This window comes from Orbicella faveolata, unplaced genomic scaffold (genome assembly GCF_042242905.1).
Source record: "Orbicella faveolata isolate gen_17 unplaced genomic scaffold, um_ofav_v1 contig_14, whole genome shotgun sequence".
NCBI classification, from domain to species: Eukaryota; Metazoa; Cnidaria; class Anthozoa; order Scleractinia; family Merulinidae; genus Orbicella; species Orbicella faveolata.
In genome coordinates, this window is record NW_028301541.1 from 1,996,820 (window position 1) to 2,015,060 (window position 18,241).

The 18,241-nt window shown below is 37.2% G+C and overlaps 1 protein-coding gene across 5 annotated transcripts in view; it reads left to right on the forward strand.

Annotated features, from left to right (window-relative positions):
- The window catches only part of LOC110055647 (uncharacterized), a 38,095-nt gene that overhangs the window by 6,861 nt on the left and 12,993 nt on the right, over positions 1 to 18,241 (forward strand). For 2 of the 5 annotated variants that reach the window (XM_089286165.1, XM_089286166.1), the window contains exons 4-13: positions 932 to 1,004; positions 11,921 to 12,044; positions 12,883 to 12,962; positions 13,381 to 13,447; positions 13,610 to 13,674; positions 15,408 to 15,452; positions 15,632 to 15,697; positions 16,420 to 16,500; positions 16,975 to 17,043; positions 17,581 to 17,757. In XM_089286165.1, the coding sequence (XP_089142291.1) occupies positions 932 to 1,004; positions 11,921 to 12,044; positions 12,883 to 12,962; positions 13,381 to 13,447; positions 13,610 to 13,674; positions 15,408 to 15,452; positions 15,632 to 15,697; positions 16,420 to 16,500; positions 16,975 to 17,043; positions 17,581 to 17,757 (847 nt within the window). Of the gene's footprint in view, positions 1 to 931; positions 1,005 to 3,222; positions 3,719 to 6,307; positions 6,783 to 8,435; positions 8,802 to 11,920; positions 12,045 to 12,882; positions 12,963 to 13,380; positions 13,448 to 13,609; positions 13,675 to 15,407; positions 15,453 to 15,631; positions 15,698 to 16,419; positions 16,501 to 16,974; positions 17,044 to 17,580; positions 17,758 to 18,241 lie in introns of those variants that run through there. The other 3 variants (XM_089286168.1, XM_089286167.1, XM_020762024.2) reach the window with 3 other exon arrangements.

Below are 18,241 nucleotides of genomic sequence, written 5' to 3' on the forward strand. Positions count from 1 at the left end.
AAGAATTCAAAATTGGCAGCCATTTAGGAAAAGGGACTTTTATATTTTTGTGTTAAGTGACACAATTTGTGTACATATCAAAAATATACACTGTAATTGCAAGTTTTGCTATATAAAAATGCAATACACGTTGCAGTTATAAATTATGACTGTTTACTCAGTGATCCATTCATTGAATATTCATTACACCTTTTTGAGAGTAAATGTAACATACCACCTGAAATCAACTCGACTGTTGCTAAGAAAATAATACTTCCTGTTTGTACCATCATTTTTTTGTCATGTCCCTATTGAACATGATTGTGCTGATTGGCTGAAAACTATGTATTTTACCTCACTGAAGACTCAGAAAACATAATACATATATCGTTGATATTTAATTGATCTATGTATTTGAGTTTCCATGGAGTTCTAGGCAGAATTGAGGAAGTTTCAGAGAACTCTTTGCAGTTGTTCAGGTGCTTACCTACTGATTAAGTTTCCATGACCTTTTTCTTTGTTAGACGTCTACTGCTGTAGTATTTTCCAGTTCAAGGGTATTAGAGATTGCCATTTATGTGAAGAAAATATTATGCTCTAGTTTTGAAATTTATTTATTTTATGGCATAGTCTATATTCAGTTTTGTTGTGTCGATGTCAAGCCTAAATGGATGTTATGTCAGTTTCACTGCCCTTGTATTCCAAATTTAGGCTTGAGATCAATGCAACACAACTGAAGAAAAGCTTGTGCCATGAAATGAAATAAATTTCAAAAATAGAGCAAAACATTTTCTTCACATAAATGTAATACTTTAATTCCCTTGTCACTGGAAAATACTATGTACAACTGTATTTACAAATCTGATAATTATTCTCAGTGTGGTGGTATGATTGAATATAAAACAGTATAGTATGTACGTGTATCACCAAGTGTTTCTTTTACTTTTCACAGTGTTTCTGATTTCCTTATGGGTGACCAGGATATGGTTTTGTCAGAGTCAACGATGAGTAAACAATATTCACGGGTAAGAAGGCCATATGTTATTATAGTTGCATGTTGCTTTTCCTTGTCTATGCTGTATAAAAGAACTGAGCTGAGCTTTTGAAATTGCTAAGATGCTCATTTTGGTGATCTATTATTTTCACCTGAAATTTTATTTAATGCAAAGTTCAAGGCAACTAACATCACCAGGAATGTTTCTTTATGGTATATTGCCAAAAAGCCAGGCTCCTTTTCGTCTGTCCTCCTCTGTGTAACAATGTACTCAGCTCTGATAGGAAATTTATTAGCAAAAATCAGTTTTCAGTCACTGCCTGTGGAGTGCAAGACTGGTGATACATTGGGTATAGGAATGTTTTCTACTAAGTCAATTGTGCCTTACTTAGCACTGATTGTAATATTAACTGCTAGTTTTGGTTGGGCTTTTAATGCAAGAAAGATCTTGACACAACAGAAAGATTGCTGTTGATCTTTCGTTTGGAAAGCATCATTTTGTTGTTGGCATTTTAAGGGTTGTGTGTGTTTGTAATAATTGGCACGTTTTGGGGTCCCATATTTTCAAGAGTTTGTAGCAGATTCTCACGAAACTTCGGATATATATATTTACTGAATTAGGCATGGTGAAAATCGAGTGGTGAGGGTTATTTTTTGTTTGAATGGGTAAAAAAATGGAAAAGCATAACACCAGTTAAAAGGTCCACTGCCTTGTAAGCAAATGGGACCAAAATTAAACAATGTACCTGTAGGTGGTTTCTTTGTCAAAAAGGTTTGCTTTAGACTGAATTCTCCCAACATGCACAAAATATGTAAGGAGAATTTTGATGTTGACTTGCACCAATCTCAAGATGCTAGTTCTCCTTACTGACTGGCTGTACATTAAGATCTACATGTTGTATAAGCCCTAATTTGATTCTGGGGCTACATGAATCTAATCTAATTTTTTGGTCCTCACCTTTGAATTGTCAAAAGCTTAGAAATTGCTTTCAATGTGGACTTATCCCTTTTAACATCTCTTTCTAGTTGTGAACATAATGTCAGTGCATTAAGTCACATTGCAGTTGAGGTTAGCAAGGGAGGTTGGGATCCAGTTTTACGCAAAATTTTATTAAAATTCGTGTGCCATATTTAGCTGCTTTTAACAGTGGTCTTTAAACATAAATTGGCAAATTACATGTCATTAAGTTGCCTTTCATGGCTCATGCACTGCGTTTTGCCCTTACCATGTGTCAAGCATAAGTCCTTTGCCACCCTCAGCAGTTGAGGTAGATGGTATTTTGTTCTGTGGATGTGGATTGTTTAGTCTAGGTTATGTTTGCGTAATCATGTTTTCTGTGTGATAATTTTTATAACACAAAATTTTAGACTGTAAGATGCTAATCTTCTGAGGTCATAGTTTTATCTTCTCTATTACCTGTAGATTGTCTGGGATTATGGTAATTACATTGTACAAATTTATGTCCATGGACTTGGCTAACAAAAAAAAAAAGACTAAGCAGGCTTATCAAAAAGCTCGGCCAGGTTTTCTTGCCTGTGCACCTTGTTTATTAACCCAAGTCTTTGTCTCCAGTGAAATTTCTGATGGTGATAAGCTCTCATTGAGCTCACCTGGTGAGATTACCGAATAGCCAGCCCTTACAGAAGCTATGATTATGTGTACTACATCCCTGGTGTATGTTTTTTAGGGTGAAATAAAAACTTTTTTAGCTTTGGTCCATGCCACAGTAGCTACAGTGAAAACTCTCACTATTATAATGCAACATCTATCATTTCCTTTCGTTTACCTGGGTCGAGCTACCTCCTCCTTCCCTATTTATTTATTTATTTATTTGTCTTATATTTGAGAAGCACAAATTATTTATAATAATTAGTTAATCATTTAATTTATTTTATGTCTTGTTTCTGTTATTATTTAATATTTGAATTAATATTTATTTAGGGGCATCCAATTTAGCATAGTTAGTTTAAATACAGCCCTGATGCAACATAAATCTGACAAAAATACAGATAACAAAAATATAACAAGAAGATCTTTTAGATCTTATAACCGTGCTTTTCAAATTAAACTCTTTGCTTAGCACTACCGTCGGAATGTAGTGCACATTTCAATTTCTTTTCTTACTGTAGACATCACATCACTTGATCAACACAAACTGTGTTATTGCACCATCAGTGGTAGCCGTTGACAAATCTCCAATGACGTAATGGTCCTAATCTAGAACTTTCTTCGGGATATGTATGGTCATGAACGATATGAACCACATGATAATAACACTATTAACAACAGCTTTCTTTCTTTAAAGACATGATTAAATTTGATTGGTGTTTTCCACGAGTAAAGGGCTAGCAAAGTAGTCACACAAGTCATGTAATTTATTAATGAAACTCTATCCCGACTGATGTATCAATTTTGGTCACTCCAGTGGCTACAGATTGAAAATGTGACAGAAAATTGGCGTTACTTTCGATTCTCACCAAATTTGGACAGTGGGATGATCTCATCATTAGCCAATTACAGGCCTTTTTTCAGCTCTTTTCATCACATCCTCCCCCCTCAGGAGAATTTTGTCAAGTTAGCTAATTTAGTATGCAAGCCACTGTAATGGTGGTCGCTGTCGGCGAAATGTTTATTTGCTCAAAATTGGGGCCAAATCTTTCGGAGACGGAAGTCAGGATATTTGTAAGGATACAGAAAGTAATATGGGACCAGTTGGTGGCTTCTAAGGCTGAATTTATCCAGAAGTAAGCTGTATTTTCGTTTTTGTGCCGAAAGCCACGCAGTGAAATATTAGCGGTTTGTTCTGTTTTTTCTCTTTGTCATTTTTGTAGCCCGCCGAGGCCATTCTTTCGTCTAAATAAGTTGAAAAAAGTTCGAAAAAGATGTTCCCATTCAAGTTTAAGCTCTCAGGCGATAATTCTGGAGTTTTTTGGCCGAAACATCGGCTTTGTTATGTTCGTGTTTTTCGGTTGCTATGGGCGACCGTTGCTCCCTTTGTTAGGTCAAGTCTGGGGAGTGAGGTCACAAAAAAAATTCTAATTAATTCTGGTTTTGTTCGATTTCGCTGAAATTTTAGCACAATAAAGCTGGATTGTTAAGGAATAGATTTACCTTCTGCCGATGTGTGGTAGCTATTAACGCTAAAGTGATATATCGCTTCGATGTCAGGGTTTTGAAGAGATTTTTTTGCAAGGTGTAGGTTCAGCATGATTTTGTAATCTGAGATTTCTGTTGACCCTGAAGAAACAAGGTTTGGCGAGTAAACATTACAGATTGCGTAATTCAAAGTTGGCCGAGTGGAGATCTGCGTCTGGTCTCCGACAAAAAAAAAATAAATAAATAAACCAAGGGTAGAACATGAACTGTGCTCGGCCCATGGCCGCGCGGTTAATTATATTCAATTGAAAGTATAGAGCAGGTTACATTTGAGTGTCTAAAGGTAATTGGTTTTGCATCAACTACGCTACACGATTGGCTTAAAGAATTTTCGCCACTTTTTCATCCAATCAGAAGTAAAATAAAAACCAATCGTGACTCGCTCGCACTCATTTTCCCATGCTTGGTGTTGGCTATGTGTAACAAGAAGATCTGTTAGATCTTATAACCGCGCTTTTAAAATTTAACTGTTTGCTTAGCACTACCGTCAGAACGCAGTGCACATTCCAAAGGAGTTATTGATGATTCTTTTCTTACTGTAGACATCACATCACTTGATCAACACAAACTGTATTATTGCACCATCAGTGGTAGCCATTGACAAATCTCCGATGACGTAATGGTCTTAATCTTTGTAGAACTTTCTTTGGGATATGTATGGGCATGAGCGATATGAACGACATGATAATAACACTATTAACAACAGCTTTCTTTCTTAAAAGTCATGATTAAATTTAATTGGTGTTTTCCACGAGTAAAGGGCTAGCAAAGTAGTCACACAACTCATATAATTTAATAATAAAACTCTATCCCGACCGATGTATCGATTTTGGTCACTCCAGTTACCACAGATTGAAAACGTGACAGAAAATTGGCGTTACTTTCGATTCTCACCAAATTTGGACAGTGGGATGATCTCATCATTAGCCAATTACAGGCCATTTTTCAGCTCTTTTCGTCATATCCCCCCACGGGAGAATTTTGTCAAGTTAGCTAATTTGGTATGCAAGCCACCGTAATGGCGGTCACCGTCGACGAAATGTTTAATTGCTCAAAATTGGGGCAAAATCTTTCGGAGGTGGAAGTCAGGACATTTGTAATGATACAGAAAGTAATTTGGGACCGGTTGCTGGCTTCTAAGGGTGAATTTATCCAGAAGTAAGCTGTATTTTCGTTTTCGTGCCGAAAGCCATGCGATGAAATATTATCGGCTTGTTCTGCTGTCTTGTTCTGTTTTTCTCTTGGTCATTTTTGTAGCCCGCCGAGGCCAGTCTTTCATCTAAATCAGTTGAAAAAGGTTCGAAAAAGATGTTCCCATTCAAGTTTAAGCTCTCAGGCGATAATTCTGGAGTTTTTTTGGCCGAAACGTCGGCTTTGTTATGTTGGTGTTTTTCGGTTGCTATGGGCGACCGTTGCTTCCTTTGTTAGGTCAAGTCTGGGGAGTGAGGTCACAAAAAAATTCTAATTAATTCTGGTTTTGTTCGATTTCGCTGAAATTTTAACACGATAAAGCTGGATTGTTAAGGAAGAGATTTACCGTATGCCGATGTGTGGTAGCTATTAACGCTGAAGTGTTATATCGCTTCGAAGTCAGGGTTTTGAAGAGATTTTTTTGCAACGTGTGGGTTCGGCGTGATTTTGTAATCGGAGGTTTCGGTTGACCCCGAAGGAAAAAATATCCGGAAAAGGTCATTTCATCGATGATTCAAAGGAATATAAATATGTATATGTTCCGAGCTAAATTTCTGGTGAAAAAATATAATTTTTGGCGAGCGCTGGGTTTTTAATTTTTTCCCGCGAAAGATGAGATTTATTAATGTTTCAACAGCTTTTGGCGAGTAAACATCACAGTTTGTGTGACTCAAAATTTGGCGGAGTGGAAGCTTGGGTCTGCTCGCACAGAAGTCGAAAAAAAACAAGAAGATCTGTTAGATCTTATAACCGCGCTTTTAAAATTTAACTGTTTGCTTAGCACTACCGTCGGAACGCAGTGCACATTCCAAAGCAGTCATTGATGATTCTTTTCTTACTGTAGACATCACATCACTTGATCAACACAAACTGTATTATTGCACCAGCAGTGGTAGCCATGGACAAATCTCCGATGACATAATGGTCTTAATCTTTGTAGAACTTTCTTTGGGATATGTATGGGCATGAACGATATAAATGACACGATAATAACACTATTAACAACAGCTTGCTTTCTTAAAAGTCATGATTAAATTTAATTGGTGTTTTCCACGAGTAAAGGGCTAGCAAAGTAGTCACACAAGTCATATAATTTAATAATAAAACTCTATCCCGACCGATGTATCGATTTTGGTCGCTCCAGTGACGACAGATTGAAAACGTGACAGAAAATTGGCATTACTTTCGATTCTCACCAAATGTGGACAGTGGGATGATCTCATCATTAGCCAATTACAGGCCATTTTTCAGCTCTTTTCGTCATATCCCCCCCACGGGAGAATTTTGTCAAGTTAACTAATTTAGTATGCAAGCTACCGTAATGGCGGTCACCGTCGACGAAATGTTTATTTGCTCAAAATTGGGGCAAAATCTTTCGGAGATGGAAGTCAGGACATTTATAAGGATACAGAAAGTAATTTGGGACCGGTTGCTGGCTTCTAAGGGTGAATTTATCCAGAAGTAAGCTGTATTTTCGTTTTCATGCTGAAAGCCATGCGATGAAATATTATCGGCTTGTTCTGCTGTCTTGTTCTGTTTTTCTCTTGGTCATTTTTGTAGCCCGCCGAGGCCAGTCTTTTGTCTAAATCAGTTGAAAAAAGTTCGAAAAAGATGTTCCCATTCAAGTTTAAGCTCTCAGGCGATAATTCTGGAGTTTTTTTGGCCGAAACGTCGGCTTTGTTATGTTGGTGTTTTTCGGTTGCTATGGGCGACCGTTGCCTCCTTTGTTAGGTCAAGTCTGAGGAGTGAGGTCACAAAAAAATTCTGATTAATTCTGGTTTTGTTCGGTTTTGCTGAAATTTTAACACGATAAAGCTGGATTGTTAAGGAAGAGATTTACTGTATGCCGATGTGTGGTAGCTATTAACGCTGAAGTGTTATATCGCTTCGAAGTCAGGGTTTTGAAGAGATTTTTTTGCAACGTGTGGGTTCGGCTTGATTTTGTAATCGGAGGTTTCGGTTGACCCCGAAGGTAAAAATATCCAGAAAAGGTCATCTCATCGACGATTCAAACGAATATAAATATGTATATGTTCCGAGCTAAATTTCTGGTGAAAAAATATAATTTTTGGCGAGCGCTGGGTTTTTAATTTTTTCCCGCGAAAGATGAGATTTATTAATGTTTCAACAGCTTTTGGCGAGTAAACATCACAGGTTGCGTGACTCAAAATTTGGCCGAGTGGAAGCTTGGGTCTGCTTGCACAGAAGTCGAAAAAAAAAAAACCACGGGTAAACCATGAACCGCGCTCGGCCCATGGCCGCGTGGTTAAAAAACCACGGGTAAACCATGAACCGTGCTCGGCCCATGGCCGCACGGTTAATTACTTTGAGTTTTGACTGGTTCACTGTATTGTGTTGCCTGATAGAGGACATAATTTTAGAACAAACTACATGGCCATAGACTATGAAAAACAATCATTTCAGTGACCAAGGTACATGTAAGGTTAAGGAACAGAATTTGAAATTCAGGCCTATATACAGTATTACACACCCCTCTATATAAAATTCTGACAAGTACCCCACCGAAAAATTCAGAGACTGGCAGAGTGACTGACTATCCAATCTGTCCTGCTCGCTTCATTGGGATGTGCAAACTGCTTAACTTTTAGTAGTAGTCTTTCAGGACCTGATTTCAATCATTTGGTTGGAATGTATATTGCAAATAAATGTTTTCACAGTTTTTTTTCTCACCAAAACAGTTGTAAACTTTGTTGTTTTGAAAACAAGATTTAGAAGCCATTGAATTTTGTGATAAGACTTATCTGCGAGCCAATCTCCTAGGGATAGATTACTCCAGGGATGTCTTTTGCATTCCAGAGAATTTAAGAAATGAAATTCTATATTTTGATATTATTTTAAGCTTTCCTGTTGGGAAAAAGGCATTGATCAGTTCACTTTACAGAAATGCGATGTATCATTTCAACCATATGAAGTCATATTTATTTCCTACTCCTGCACTGTATCATTTGAAAAGGAGAAAGGTGTAAAGTCATTACCACGTTAAAAAGAGATTATTTTCATGACTACATTCTTGTCAAATTCCATTTAGAAGTGTCATGTCATTGTGTTGCAAGCTGTTGGCATTGTGGTCTCAAACATGAAATAAAGCTTAAGCTGTAGTGTCAGCTGATCAGATTTGAAGGGTGTAGGATTTCATGTGGTTTGTTCATAGATTTCATATTTCGTACAGCCCACAAAAGAATTTACATATTTCTGGGTATTTGTAATGGCGACTCTAGAGTGATTTTTTGTGCACATGTTTGCTAAGCTCTGAGCTACTGTGCAACATGAACTGGTACAGTTTGGTGCATTAGTTATCTAAAAATTGCCAATGACTTCAAGTGGAAAAGAACAGTCCAAATGGTGCTAATTTTGGGAGATTCTTTTGACATTGACCCACATGATAGAAATACTTTAATGTCATTTCTGAGAAGAAAACCCCGTCTTCAGTGTCTTTCACCCAGGACTATCAGCTACATTGTAAGTAAACTGCTTGAAATGTTATCATTGTTTGTGTGTGTTCTGAACTGCACTCTCTGATTTTAATCTTAGGAGTTTTCATTGTTTTGTAGACATTCACACATGCAATCTGCCCTCTACGTCGTGACCAGTTTAGAATACTCCTTATCCTTTCATTTCCTGCGGAACTTTAGCTACTAACGCATCTTAAGTGTTTCATTTCACCTGTACACAGCATCCTTTGTGGTTTATTAACATAAAATTGTGTATCTGTGTCTATTTATTTTTTTGCTATAGTATTTGGCAAAACAATTTGAAAGGTCAGTCATAAACCTGATCTATTGCCAGTTGATATTAATAGCTGTGTGACTCGAAATAAATGAGATGATAATGTGGCGCCAAAGCTTCCTGTGATTTTAAATCTTGATATTCAGTGTATATTTAACCATAGTATGACTTCATTAATTTGTTTATCTATTTATTTTGTAAGCTGCACTGTCTGTGCAGGGCTACGAAAGTTGGTTTGCTGATGACAAAAACACCCCTCAGTTCTGGTGACAAATTTTTATGAATGATTAGGGATGAAAAGCTTCATAGCTTCATGTCCACGTACATATACATATAATAGTTAAGGGAGATTTCCTTACTTGCTGCTTCCAATTTTCCAGCTTACCTATAGAATTCAGGGCAGCTTTTTATTTGAGTAGAGTTTGGCAAAATGTCTAACTAGGAACTGTATTTAAGTAGGACTGCATGACACTTATGATCTTTGTTTCAAATCACTTCAAAAATGCACTCCGACATGAAACTACAAAGTGTAACACATTTCTTTAATCCCAAACAATGATAAAAATTTGCAATTGCATTTTTGCTTGTAAAAGCACTTGTTACAGTTGGCCTTCCCTCCATTTAGATCTCTCTAGACACAAGACGCTATGTCTTGATCTAGGAAGTGTTTATGAAATGTACAAGTTTCCAGCTTACCTGTAGAAGTCATTCCAAGCTAATGTGGTATAGCAGCAAACCTACAAATGTGTTGTCACTTTACTGTACACTTACTGATCTTCCAAATAATATTTTTGACCTTATGGTGTGGCTTTCATGTACCGCTTCTTTCAAAAGTCATGTTAGTTTAAATACGTACTTGTAGACTATGTTGACAAAATGATGTCGGGACTATGTTTCATGTTATGACTAACAAGCAGGTTTGTAAAAATATTTGTGGAATCTTTGGATTTGTTTGATCTCTACCTCTTGACCTTTCTCTTGAAAGTAAGGTTTATATTACTCAATACGCCTTAATGCTAGAGTGCTGTTTCGCCATCCTAAAAAATATAATAGCGCTGTTTTGCCATCCTAAAAAATATAAGTTAAAATAACTTGCATTTGATGTTTTGTCGCTAAATGAGTACAGAGACAGAGATGGATAAGTACCCTTTTATTGCGGAACCGTTCAAAGATTCCTTCAGAATGGCAAATGCAATTTTGTTTGCGGGACTTCAGGTAATCACCAAATTGAACATAACCTAGTCAGTGCAGTACACTTGCTTTCATTTCGCATTTTTTTAAACCCCTAGCATATGTTTTTGCCCCTGGTCCTGTGTACAGGGTGTTCATATGTTTGTTAGCTCTTATGAATATGTAGCTAATATATGGCTTGTAGTGCTAAGAAAGGAGTCTTTCAGTTTTGTAATTGGAGCTTGTCATTCAATGTCAAACTGAGTCTGCAATCTCAATATCCTGTCAACAGACAGTGCAGTACAATTTCAGTGCATGCTTCTACACATGTTCTGTTGCTACATGTATTTTTTTCTCGAACAGATTGATTATAGAGTGGGTACAAGGTACAAAATGTTTAAGATTAGAAGGACGATACAAAGTTTGTTTCATAAAGGTTGAGTTATGACTATGGAGGGCATTCCCTTATCATGAAACAAAATAACAATGGAAATTAACCAGTCTTGAAGGGCATATAAACAAAGTACATTAGCACATATCAAGTGGCTGTGATAACTTTGTTAACATGGGGACCTACATAAAATCCTCAATTAGTTTGTTTATTTTGGCGTGCAATAACTTGTTGACATTTCAGACAGTTATTTCATTTTGTTATATTATCAAGATATCCTCTTGTGGTAATAGCACAAGTATATCACGCTTAGACTGTAATTAGTTATTTTTCTTCCAAACATTGTAACATTCCTGACACAGAAGTATGTACTGGAGTTTGCAGTGATCAACTAGGACGTGCAGAACTTTTGCTCATGACATTTGTTTGATTTTTAATCCTTAAAAGCATGTGATACAAACTGAAAATTACAGCAATTTGTGATGCTACATAAAGGCTGAAACTAATGGAAAATGAACAGCAATGCTTATTAGAAAAGGGAAAACTAAATGGAAAAGTTATGTGGTAATTCTTGGCTCTGGATGAGGGGAAAACAGGTCAAACGATTTTGATGTGTAATTGTGTTCAAACCCAGACTGTAGGCATAAGTTACTGATTATTTATGGGAGATAAACCAAGAATTGTTAAGTAATGCAATATTCATATCCGTAACGCTCGTTCGTATATAACAACCTTAGATATTAGGTTATTTTCTTTCAGGTGAAAAGTTTCTCTTAGATAATTTTTATTCAAAAATAGTGTCACATTGAATTCAAGACAACTTTTATCTTACTGTAATAATGCAATATTTATCAGTAATATTTATGTTATTGTAACATGTGTTATGAAATTGGCATCCACATTGTTGATGGATCTTATACTTGTTCTTTTCTATACTTGTTTTCCACTTCAGAATTAAAACGTCACCCAAAGTCTATAAAATTATGATTAAGAGAAGTTATTAAGAAAAGTACTCCAATAAAACTACTCATTAGTTTATTCTATTTTAACCTATACTTTGTAATATATCGCAACATTTTTGTCTGGTGTCCACATATTGAGTGATCAAACTGCCACTGGAAGTGGCTTGGAATTATTTTAAATCCTCAATTTTAAACACTTACTGGAAACTGGGTAGCTGCCAATTTTATAGAGTTGTTGTTGTGTTAAACAGTTTTGAAGTTACCTGCAAAATTCTAGATGGTTTCTTTTTGTCTTCTTGACTGACCGTTTGTTTTGTTTGCTGCGGCAGTCGCTGGAAGACTTTGGGGATGAGGATGATGAAGATGTTGATGATAGAGGTTACGAGGAAGACAATGAGGACGACCAGGATTTTCTTGAAGACAAAGATGAGAGAAAAGAAAAGAAGGAATCAGGTATACTAGCTTGAAACCAAAATACCCTTCCTTCCACAGCTTAGGTAGTGGTTTCGCTAAGGACTGGGCACCGGGCATATTGACCGGCTGTGAGGACAGTTTCGCCTACCTGTTTTGATCATCTATTCAAAAGTTTTTGCTATAAAGAAGTTCAGCTAAAAAAGTTCTGCTTGCCTGTGAAAACCAGTTGCCATCCTGCTGTAAATGGTAACGAAACCTCTGCTTAGGTTGGAAGGTGTGATGTCTAGAGTTATTATTACAGGACTGGACTGGATTATTTGAGTCATCCAGGTTCAGGCCCTGGGTCACAACACTGTGGTTTTGAGCAAGAGACTTTACTCTCACATGCAAGAGTATTAATGGGTACTAGAGAATTTAATCCTGGAGGGTAACCCTATGAGAGCAGGCTTCCCACCCAGTATTGTAGTAGAAATACTCTTAGTTTCTTCATGCTACAGAAACTGTAAATAAGCTAAAGTACCTATTGGATAATTGGCTTAATGCAGTTTTTTGTCACAGCCTCGTTTGTAGGTACAAAAATCCAGTTCAGGGTGAAAGCACCAAATTTAATTCTATGTGCTTATACAACATGTGTGATTATCTCCTAAAGAGTGATTTATTTTTGTACAATTGTAAGTCCCCTGTCCTGCAAAGCAAAGAGAAGTGATGTGACGCAACAAGGTGAAGTCAACTTTATTCAAACATGGTAGTTCTTGGTTATATTTTCTACCTGTATTAAAGGCAAACCCTGAAAGTCAAATCAGATCATAGGCATCTCTTCAGTTTGTAAGAACAGTCTTATTGTAACTGTTTACTTATTTTTGTGTCCTGATTTTAGTGGACACTTCTGCAGAAAAGGCAGATGAGCTGGACAGAGCATTAATACAACTTGAACATGGTGTGGACATTGCTATGCAGGTTAGGAAGTAAAATACTGTTATTTATTGACTTTCAAATTAGCACACAGAGAAGATGTGTTTTATAAAACCTGATGAGAATTTAGTTGGGTTATTGAGAGCTCATCAAGCGACATAGTATTTCTATTGTTGAGCAAATTTTGCACGGGGCGCCAGACTGTGATCATACCTTGGAAAAAGCAAGGTATACACACAGAAATTTTCTTCCATTGAATAGGGAGTTTCTTGACCATTGCTTGGACAGTAGGGCTGTTGCAGTCATCTACATGTACCACTGGTACATGTAAGTTTATTGTAAGTTATGCCTGTGAGTTATGTACAGTTGATCTTCTCACAGTAAAAAGCCAGTATTTGCATTGTATTCAATTTTTCTTTATCCTTAGATCTAATGCCATGAATATTTATTTTTATTTCAACAGAGAACTAAGATTTGGGCCAAATACTCCAAAGACATAGAAACTTATGTGGACAAAAGAGCACATTTAGGTGAGGTTAAGCAATTTAAGTTGCTTGATAAGGCAATTTTCTAAGGACCATCCATGGCTTGAGTGTGGATTGTTTCTTAAACCACAGAGCAAAGTGAGAGTTACCAGTAAGGCAGTGTGTTTAGTCCATTTGAACTAATGCCATTTAATGCTTGTTTTACAGAGTTGGAATACACAGCCAAACTTGCAAAACTAGCTCAAACAACAAGAGCAGCGATCACTGAAGAGGTGAGATTTGTTCTCACTATATGGCTAGCTGTATGAGCGTGCAAGATAAACCAAATCCTGAGCTGTGATTTGCTACCTGACCGAGCAAGATGGCGATATGTTGCCTTCTTGGGACTACCCACTTTGTCCTGCCAGAAAAATTTTCCCCAAAGCTATATAATAAATTCTTGATTGACCAAGCTTGTTCAGTCAAGATGGCTGGCTATCGTTCTTTTTTTGTTAGTTTATTGACCTTGTCTGCATCTCGGTTTAACATAAACATGCATTAAAAGAACTTGGCCAATAGCCAGTCACCTTGACCTCATGCTTGGTCAATAACCCATATTTGTCTCAATCCTTTCTAAAGTTCATACTTGTTTAAATTGGCAAATACTGCACCATTGTACTATCACTGTATATTACTAATTTGTTAGCAACTGTCAAAGCTAAGTGCTTAGTAAGGTCTGATGGATCATGCTTGTAAAATTGAGTATTATTCTTTTTGCCATCACCCATGAAACCAAGATATTATGCTCAAAATTATTCTTGGCTGGAAGTAATACGCTCCTAATTTTGCTGGACAAAAATGGAATTTTTTCCCCTCTACCTACATGTATTATACATACATTCCTACACAGTCTTTTCTATTATTGGTATTGTTACTGGCAACCAGGTCTTCAACTACAATGTATGCCAGAGTTCACTGGGCACAAATCCCTAAGGGCTGTCTTACAGTTCCAAATCTGTACCTAAAATGCTTGCACTATTATCATCTTTATTTTACATATCTAGCTTGTGTTGGCTGGAACAATTAGTAAACAAGTTTTCAAAACAGCAATACAGCACCGGATTATGCTAAAAAAATTGAGTGTTAAGCTAGCATTATGCCCGATGATCTAGATACCAGTATTAAGCCTTGTCTACATGAGCAGTTTTTATGTGACAATTTTTGCGACAATTTTTCTTTGTTCGTGTAGATGAGGAAAATTGGCCAATTTTTGTGTGACAAATACATTTGCTGAAAGGCTGGCATGTTAGCTTTCATGTGACAAATGAAAGTTGTCACATACGAAAAATTGCTTGTGTAGATGACTCATCGCCTAAAATGTGGCAAATATGTTTGTAAGTGCCACGTTTTTGGGGGCAACTACGCAGCCTCGCCTTGTTTCTGTGTATCTGTGCTGTCCAAAGTCATTACTGGCGCACTAAACTTTGAACTGCTGAAGAATATTTGCTGTGCCGTGTACACAATCAAACATATTTGTGACATAAAAATTGCTCGTGTAGATGAGACTTTATGCTTGAAATTATGCCAGTATAATCCATCAGACTCTAGTGTAAGGACATTGCACAGGCCAGTATTCCCCTTCTCTCTCCTCCCTCCTTTCTCAGGCCCAGGCAAATTGACCGGCCGTGAGGATGATTTTGCCCGCCTGGTTTGACCATCTAGAGGAACGTTCTTCTTATAAAGAAGTTCAGTTCAAAACGTTTTGTCTGGCTGTGAAAACTATATGCCCTCCTGTTGTAGACGTTGATGAATCCCCTGCTTCAAAGGGTTTACGGTAAAGAGGTTCTAGAAAAAAAGTTATATATTTCATACATGCAAAGTGGTTCACTGGCACTGTATGCTGGTCATTACTTGGAAAAGGTATGCCATCAGTGGCCTTGGGTAACATTGAAGCTCTGTACTACTCTACACAAATTTCTTTTCTGATGAATTTATACAGATTTGTAATCTTGCTTGTCTTTTTCAGAACTACCTGCCATTTCAGTCTATTTTTGTAACAGCCCTTGATCAGGTAAAATACATTTGAAATTTTATTCACTTCAGTTGGAAATTAAGTTTCTCGTAAGTAACAGTAAACATGGAAACTAGCAGAATACTGCGTGAGTTTTTGCATGCGATAATAATGATATAAGATGACAATACTAAAACAAAACTTTACTCATCAGCCATCTTGTATCTCTCTTTCTGCAGGATATTGATTATGCTGATAATGCCAACAAAACCTATGCAAACCTCATGTCAAGCAGGTTTATGGAGGTCTGTAACTTTGGCTTTTTAGCAAATTTAACATTTTTGTAATGCATGGATATCTTTTCCCTTGGTGGTAGTTTTCGTAGGATCCTTCGTCGCGTAATCCTCTGGGTGGAGGTGCTTTGGAGGAGAACTCTTGTTGGTGACTGATATTTTGAAATCCTGAGTAGAAGTTACTTTGGCCACGTACAAAATTACGTTTAAATTGAAGGAAACCTGAAGATAAAAGTTTACTAAGATAGAAAAGCACCAAAAAGTGTTTGTCACCAATAACAGTCCATTTTGGGATTTACATGTACCTCACCTAGGCTCCTGGTGAAGGTATGTTTTGGCAAACTGAGCAGAAGTCATCATCAGCATCAAGTGTGAAGTGTTTGTTCATCAATATTGTACACTTTCCACTTGATTCTTGAAAGAGCCATGATCATATTGTTGAAATGTCAGTCAACAACAACAACAGTTCCTTTTTAGGACTCACCTCGCGTGGGAAATCAAACTAGATGGACCACTGCCCCCAGTTGTTCAAAGGCTGGATAAGGCTATCCACCGAATAAATCACTATCCAGCGGGTATGTGGTAACAAAACAAACCACGCTATCCACTGGATAGTGATTTATCCGGTGGATAGCGTTATCCACCTTTCGAACAACGCGGGCCTGATGTGTAAGTACAGGATGGCAGACTAGAGATATGACACAATTCTATTTTTCTTTTCTGTTCTCTTGTAGCCTTTAACGTTAAGAAGAAACCAGCATGAGAAAATAAGAAAGGATCTCAAGGAAGCATGGGCTAAGGCCCTCAAGAAAGTGGTAAGATGCTCTCACCAAATATAATTTTTCATGTTGTTATTCTAAGGTAGTTGTGTGTCGGCATGTAGAATCTTTGGTATGCAGGTTACGTAATCATGCTAATAAGTGAATATTTAAGGAGTTTGTCCGTTGGGAGTTGTCACTCGACGGCATCGCCGTTTTTGATCCCTTCGTTCTGGAAATTGTGTTAGTAAAATTTCCGTGTTTTTGTTTAGTACATTTGTTGTAATAATATCTATCCTAAGGCCGTTTATGTTTGTTGTGATAAACTATGCTAGGGCTGTTGATGTCTGATCAATAAACTAGACATGCCCCCCCCTCCTACACGACTGGTGTTTTCTTACTAGTACTGAGTTGGAAATTATTTTGTTTTCGTTTTACTGCACAGTGATTAGACAACAAATCATGTTTTTGTTTTCATGGATTTGTGCTAAGCGTACTGGCGTAACTGATTCTTATTTCCTCTATTGAAAGAATGAAGCGATGGCCAACCTTAAGAAGGCAAAAGCTATGTATATCCAAAAACAGCAGGAACTGGAGAAGGTTTGTAATTAACTGTTTTCTTGGGTTGGTTTGTTTGTCTTTGTTTTGTCCTTAATACAGTCCAATGACCAGGATGTGGGACTAATCAGTTGGTCTTGGAGGTCTTGCAATCTCAACTCTGCATTCTGGTTACCTTTTTGTTTATATATTCCAGTTAAAATTTAAATCAAGTTAAGCAGAGCTGGAAAAAATTATAAAATTAACAGGCGCACTAATTCAGGTCAATGTTCCTCTTTCTTTCAATTGAATGTCAAAAAACCAAACCGAGAGTAATCACTCTAGCAAATCAAAAAAGACAAAGACAATCAAATGGACCAATCAAAACTCGAAGTAAATACACGTGGCTGACGCAAAGCGCGGGAAAACGTGTGCGAGCGAGTTGCGATTGGTTTTGATTTTACTTCTGATTCGATGAAAAAGTGGCGCGAGGTTTTTAAGCCAATGGTGTAGCGTAGTAAGGTCTAGTAACGCAAAACCAATGACTTTTCGACACTCAAGTGAGATCCGCTCTATGCGTTCGCATTATTGCATTATTAGGAAGGTGGAAGCAAGAAGAAAGAAGGTGATCTCAGAAAGGCTGACGAGGCTGAGGAGTTGTACAAGATGTCGGTGATGGAAGCAAATGCCAGGCAGAGAGAATTGGAAACTACGAAATCCAACATCCTCGTGGAATTACGTCAGCTAGTTTACCAGTGTGATCAGACCATGAAGGCGGTAAGTTTTAAATCAAATCTTTTCCATTCCATTTTGAGTGTAAATGAGTCAACCATTGCTGCTCTTCCAACATAGTGTAGATGCCATCAGACCCCACTAGAAGGGACACCTTTCTGTTAGCTTCTATTATGTTGCCCTTGTTTAAAAGTAACATGAAAAGCCTTTTGCTGCTGCTGCTATTAAAGGGAAAGAGTTGATATTCTCCTAGCGTAGTGGCGAGCAAGGTTCCAGATAAGTTTTCAAAGCAGGGTGTCAATAAGGAATTCCAGCAGGTCAATTCCCATTGTTCTCACCACATCATTACAAATTTTCTGTAATTTTAATTTGTCAGGTCATGTAGCTGATAGCTGAGACCCCTCACTTATCTGGAACACTGTAATAAGAGTTTTGTTACATGTCTTAATGATTGACAAAGAGCTGCACAACTATATCTAAAGAAGTTGATTGGCTTATTTAGTTATTAGACCTAACAGCTGTCATATTC